At 45.0% G+C, this 6,000-nt stretch overlaps 1 protein-coding gene across 1 annotated transcript in view; it reads left to right on the top strand.

The window, feature by feature from the left end:
- ldlrad4b (low density lipoprotein receptor class A domain containing 4b) overlaps positions 1-6,000 on the top strand; it is a 43,908-nt gene that overhangs the window by 35,402 nt on the left and 2,506 nt on the right. The window contains 1 exon segment of the mRNA XM_034216050.1: positions 4,629-4,679. Within this exon segment, the coding sequence (XP_034071941.1) occupies positions 4,629-4,679 (51 nt within the window).

The following is a 6,000-nucleotide window of genomic DNA, read 5'->3' on the forward strand; positions in this document are numbered from 1 at the left end:
AACATCTAAAGCTTTCACATTTCTTAAAAACAAGTGGCTACATGACACAATGCATCTACACGGAGACGAAACGGAGAAAGAACCAAATTCGATATCAAAAAAGTCTTCCGTCCACACGAGACCGCTCGTCCCGCTGGAGACGCTGTAGTACATATGCCGGGCCTGTAAGTGGCGCTGTACTTCCGCCACAAAATACACCAAAAGCAGCGAAGAAGACCCCCCGAGCATGGTTGCCATGGTTGCCTGGTTGCCCTTCTGTTTATTCTCCGCAGTGGATTCAGCGGTAACGTGGGGATGAGCTGCAGAGGTGGGGAGAGGCAGGGCTCTGGCTGTTTCGGCGGCCTCTGTTTCTCCCTCCCCGAGGCGAGCGTGTGCTCCTGCTGCTGTTGTTGTTGGCGAAACACATCAGCAATGTGACCGCGGGGGGCTGAGCGGGAGAGGCGGGGCTATGGCGTATAGGGCGTACGCACAGAGCCGTTTGACCCCCCAGAGCGTTCCGTCCGCAGATCTACCCACCTTGGGACCCGTTACCGTTTGAGGGCTAGTGTTAATTTCGTCAGCTATTTTTTTATTTAGTTTTAGTCTTAGTCCTGTGTTAAATTTCCTTTTTAGTTTTAGTCATATTTAGTCACCTTCATCCTGTTTTTATTTAGTCAAGTTTTAGTCGACTAAAAGTCTGAGCATTTTATTCTTATTTTAGTCGACTAACACAGTAAACATTTTAGTCAAGATTTAGTCGACTAAAAGTCTGAGCATTTTAGTCTTATTTTAGTCAAAGCAAACTAATTATTTTAGTCTACTTTTGTCAGTAAAAACTGTTGAGTATTTTTTAGTCATCAGATTATATAGAACATTTCAGTCAAACGAGTCCTAGCCAAAACCAATCATTTGTCATTTTAGTATATATAAATAATAAGATTATATCTTGTCCTTATTTGATGAAAAACACAGGTTGAATGATTAAGAAGCTTTGCAGAGTATCTCTCAGGTTGTGTGGTGTTGTTACCAGCTGTGTTATGGCCGCATTGCTTCCCTTCTGATAAAACAATGCATGCTCGCTTTTTTCTCCGCCCTCATTGTAGCGAAAAATGGAGCCCAAATATCACATCGTTTCTTCTCCCAAGCAGTGGTGGCTTTAGACTTTTTCGTTGTCAGTCATTTGACCGGATCGTAACATTTCCGTCATAATACCTATATACCCCGTCGAGTGCAACAATTTATCAATCACTCGCGCGGTGGGGTATTCGGTTAACGCTAGTGCGACCACTGCTCCCAAGCCCTGTTGCCATTTCATTTCTGTTAAATAAGGTTAGTTAGACCATGAGTTAGACCCGAGTCTTCCTGACAGTTCATATTGTGCCGCTGCCCGGTGTAATTCAAATCTAACCGCCGCGCGCACCGCAGACACACAGCTGCTGCCCTGCCGCAGCCCCGGAAATGGAACTGCTGGGAGAAAAACTGACTATCAGGGATGTAACGTTATCTTTGAATAATATTTCAGTCTCCTCATTTTCGTCAACGAAAGTAAAGAGAGATTTGGCATAGTTTTATTTAGTGAACTACATTTCGTCTCGTCCTCTTTCGTCAACGATATTGCATGAGATTTCGTTACAAGTTATTTTTTACTGCCGTCGTGCCGTCTCGTCATCGTCTCGTTTTCGTCATGGAAAAAAAGGTCGTTGACGAACATAGTTTCGTCATAGATTTAGTCAACGAAATTAACACTATTAAGCTCCGTTTCCTCCCCGGTTCCGTTACGGCCTCGTGTGAGACGAACCATCCATACGATAGAGAACTGTAGCAGATGCAACTTGTTTTCTTGTCCGTGTGGACAGGGCCTAAATGTCCTCACACCGACACGAGTCCGCCTGTAGCTTAGGCTAGCGGTGGTGATGCACAGCCATGCGCCAGTGAAGTAGTGCATTCATAGCCTAATGTTAGCTTTTTACTTTTAGCAATCACATTTACACTTCATATTTTATAAAATGTGTGTTATTTTGGTGAGTTTATCCTGTTGAACAAAAGGTCTAAGAAGTATCATAAAGGTGTGTGCCGCCAAGAATATGTTGTGCAATAATCCAAAAGGATAAATCACATTGCTTTTTGTTTGGGGAGACCTTGCTATGCTAACTTCCAGGCCAGCCGTGTGTAGTGTGTGTGTGTGTGTGTGTGTGTGTGTGTTGTGTTTGTGTGTGTGTGTGTGTGTGTGTGTGTGTGTGTGTGTGTGTGTGTGTGTGTGTGGTGTGTGTGTGTGTGTGTGTGTGTGTGTGTGTGTGTGTGGTGTGTGTTGTAGTGTGTGTGTGTGTGTGTGTGTTGTGTGATGTTGAGTGTGGTGTGATGTGCATGTGTGTGTGTGTGTGTGTGTGTGTGGTGTGTGTGTGGTTTGTGATGTGTGTGTGTGTGTGTGTGTGTGGTTTGTGATGTGTGGTGTGTGTGTGTGTGTGTGTGTGTGATGCCCTCTCTTGCCTCTTCTCGTTATGTTCCCCCCCGCGTGTCACTACGTCCTATTTACGTCAAACCTTTATTTGTTTCATGCGTCTGTTGAAGTTATACAGTGAATAATTCATGGTTCGATAATTATGTATCTAGGAATCGTTATAGATGTCCTACTGAATGAGCACAATATGAAATCACTCAGCTCTAAGATGGAAGAAAGCTACAAATTAACTTGGTGATATTTATGTTCCCTTTAGAATGTTTGATAATTAGCAGATTGATTTGAAGTCTTTCAGAATTTCAAATGAGTTTATATTAAGCTAGTTCAGTACTTCTCAAAGTGTGGTCCGCGGACCACTAGTGGTCCGTGAGCGCCCCCTAGTGGTCCGTGAGTATATTGTTAACATTTCACATTTGAAATAAATAAGTTTTCCGCACTCTCGTGGGAATATCTCTGCAATGGAGTGAGCTTAAGTTTCACTTTCGATTGCATAATATAGCCCAGCGCACACCTTCGTCACACATGTTGCCAACTGTTTGTACAATTTCCAGGTGATTTGTAATCTGTTCTAGAAAAACGATGTGTTTTTGGATATTTGTGGAGTTAGGTGGTCCGCGAGTGTTTTTTTATTGGTTAAGTGGTCCTTGGTATGAAAAAGTTTGAGAAACACTGAGCTAGTTGAATAGAAATCAATGTTAAATATAAATTGCATATTGTGGTAACTGTTTTCTCAGTAAGTAAGGTTGAAATAGTTTCTTGTAAGAAACTGTTCAAATAAAATCCATTGTTCTCTATGAGAGTTTTTCACAGCTGAGTCTGTTATTATGTTGACAACTAGAGCATTGTTCAGGAACAAACATGTATTTTGTGAACTTTTCAAATGTCACTTTTTGAAGTCAGTTGGATCCGAAAAAAAGGATCTCAACCCTCGCTAAGAAAAAATGCCCCAAATAAATCTGCATGTCTAAATAACTTGAGGGATGAGGGATACATTTGTTAGTTTACATACTGTATGTCAGAAATCTGAATCCTTAGTTTGTCCTGCAACGGGGGAAATGTAATGTGATTCAACAGCAATATTAGTTAAAAAGAGTAGTTTACATATTACATTCAAAAAAAGTAGGCACCGTTATTAATAATAAAAACACAATAAGTAAACTGAAAAGTTCACCATGGTAAAAAAAAAGTGTGTGTGTCTTTATTTGTGAAGAGGGACAAACATAGCTCACCAGTTTGTCTGCTAAATGACCCTTTTAGTCTCAGTCCGGTCTGTGAGGGAACTCGCTGAATTGGTTTCTTCGGAGCCAGACTCTGTCAGGCCTTGATGTTTAATTCACTACAGTGCCGTCTAGACAGCGGAGGCTCTGCTCCGATGCTGACACGCCGACATTCTGGCACAAACACACACACACACACATACAAACCTGCATGTACGCACATCGCAAGAATGAAACCCATAGAAATGGGCATAGTGCAGGATTAGGTCCATGGATATTTTCAGCACTAGATCAGTCAATCTGACAATCGGATAAAAGCTTTTGCATGCTTCCATGTCCCATTACTGATTATTCATATTCCAGTAATAACATCTCATCTTGTCTGTTTCATCTCTGCTCTCTCTGTGCACTCCAATGAAAATAAAGATTATGCAAACAGAAGTGGACCACATCATCAGAAATGCAGAGCCTGTAGAGAGAGCAGACACAATGAACCAGCACAATGTGTTGCTCCTCCCTTTCATGTTTCAGTTTGTTCTACATACATGTGTGTTGACTGTGGCCACCCGAAAAAAGATCCTCAAGTCAAATGTAGACAAAGGGAACCTGCAGTTATTTGAGCGTTGCTTTTATCTTGCCTGTTTACGATGGGAGAACTTCCTTTTGTTTCCTTTTGTCTTCATCAGAATTCATCCCAGACATAACAACAGCCGTGCAGAAATGATTGTTGATTTCTAAAGCTTTATCAGTAAATGTGACACCATTGTTAAATACAGTCAAAACAATTCTAAAGTATGTAGAGTATTTTCTGTTCAATATTAAATAAAGATACAGCAATGTCTTTTTTTGAAAATATCATAGATGTAAAAAATATCTAAATAAATCTTCTCTTGCTTAAAAGCTTCAGACGGGTGCGTAACATTTATTAAACCTCAGCCTTACTCTTGTTCTCTTGTGTTTGTCCCCATGTCTAGGAAGGGTGTCTGTGGCCTTCAGAAAGCAGCTCACGACAAGGTGCCTCAGAGGTAAAGCCCCCCCACACTGACCCCTATTAAACCAGCCACACCCGTTACTGTGAGGGGCCGGTGGAGCAGGGCCACAGCTACACCTCATGTTTACAACCAATCAAAATATTGTCTAGGGTCAGATATTTACAGCACTATGACAGTGGGGTAGCAACAGGTACCACATGAAAGGATTGATACGTTGCTTATGGTATATTTCTGTGTGAGAAGTTAAGCTGGCGAGGGACTTTGGAAGAGGGGACGAGAGGGGACAGGAAGAGGGGAGGGGACGAGAGCGGACAGGAAGAGGGGAGGGGAACGAGAGCGGACAGGAAGAGGGGGACAGGAAGAGGGGACGGGAGGGGACAGGAAGAGGGGACGAGAGGGGAGGGGACGGGAAGAGGGGACGAGAGGGGACAGGAAGAGGGGACGGGAGGGGACAGGAAGAGGGGACGGGAGGGGACGGGAGCGGACGAGAGGGGACAGGAAGAGGGGACGGGAGGGGACGGGAGGGGGACGGGAAGAGGGGACGGGAGGGGACGAGAGGGGACAGGAAGAGGGGACAGGAAAAGGGGACGAGAGCGGACAGGAAGAGGGGACAGGAAGAGGGGACGGGAAGGGACAGGAGGAGGGGACGGGAGGGGACAGGAGGAGGGGACGGGAGGAGACAGGAAGAGGGGACGGGAGGAGACAGGAAGAGGGAACGGGAGGGGACATGAAGAGGGGACGGACAGGGAGGGGACAGGGGGGACAGGAGGGGACGGGAGTGGACGGGACAGGGAGGAGACAGTGGGGGACATGAAGAGGGGACGGGAGGTAAAAACAGAGTCAACGTTACAGCACCCAGGGAGCTGTAGAGAAAAGGAGAAGCCATGGAGAGACATGCACACAGGGACACAGCCCGGAGTGTGGGTGGCTGATGGATGCAGGGGAGGGGGCTGAGTGTGTATGGGGGGGGGGGGGTAGGTGCGTCATTAATCAGCAACACCTCCCTGACACTGTCTAGACAGCCGTCTGAGAGCTGCCCTGCTCTGCTGGCTCTCTCTTTCAGCTGTACACCCCCCCCCCCCCCCCTTTATCTGCACGTCTTTCTTCTCCTTTCCTCTCTGTACTCTCCTTTCCTCTCTCCTTATCTCAGCAGCTTTCTGTTTAAAACAATGTGTTGAATTGGAGGCAGAGAATGAAGAAATTGATCATAGTCACAGTCTGAAGAGGGGAAGATCTCGTGACAAAAGCTGGGGGGGAGGGATATGTTTAATGTTGTCGGCTTTTATCAGCAGACACTTTGGTTATTTTTACCCGTCAACTGTAATGACATGGTTATGTCTTCAATCATGAAATG

Source organism: Gymnodraco acuticeps, unplaced genomic scaffold (assembly GCF_902827175.1).
Source record: "Gymnodraco acuticeps unplaced genomic scaffold, fGymAcu1.1, whole genome shotgun sequence".
NCBI lineage: Eukaryota > Metazoa > Chordata > Actinopteri > Perciformes > Bathydraconidae > Gymnodraco > Gymnodraco acuticeps.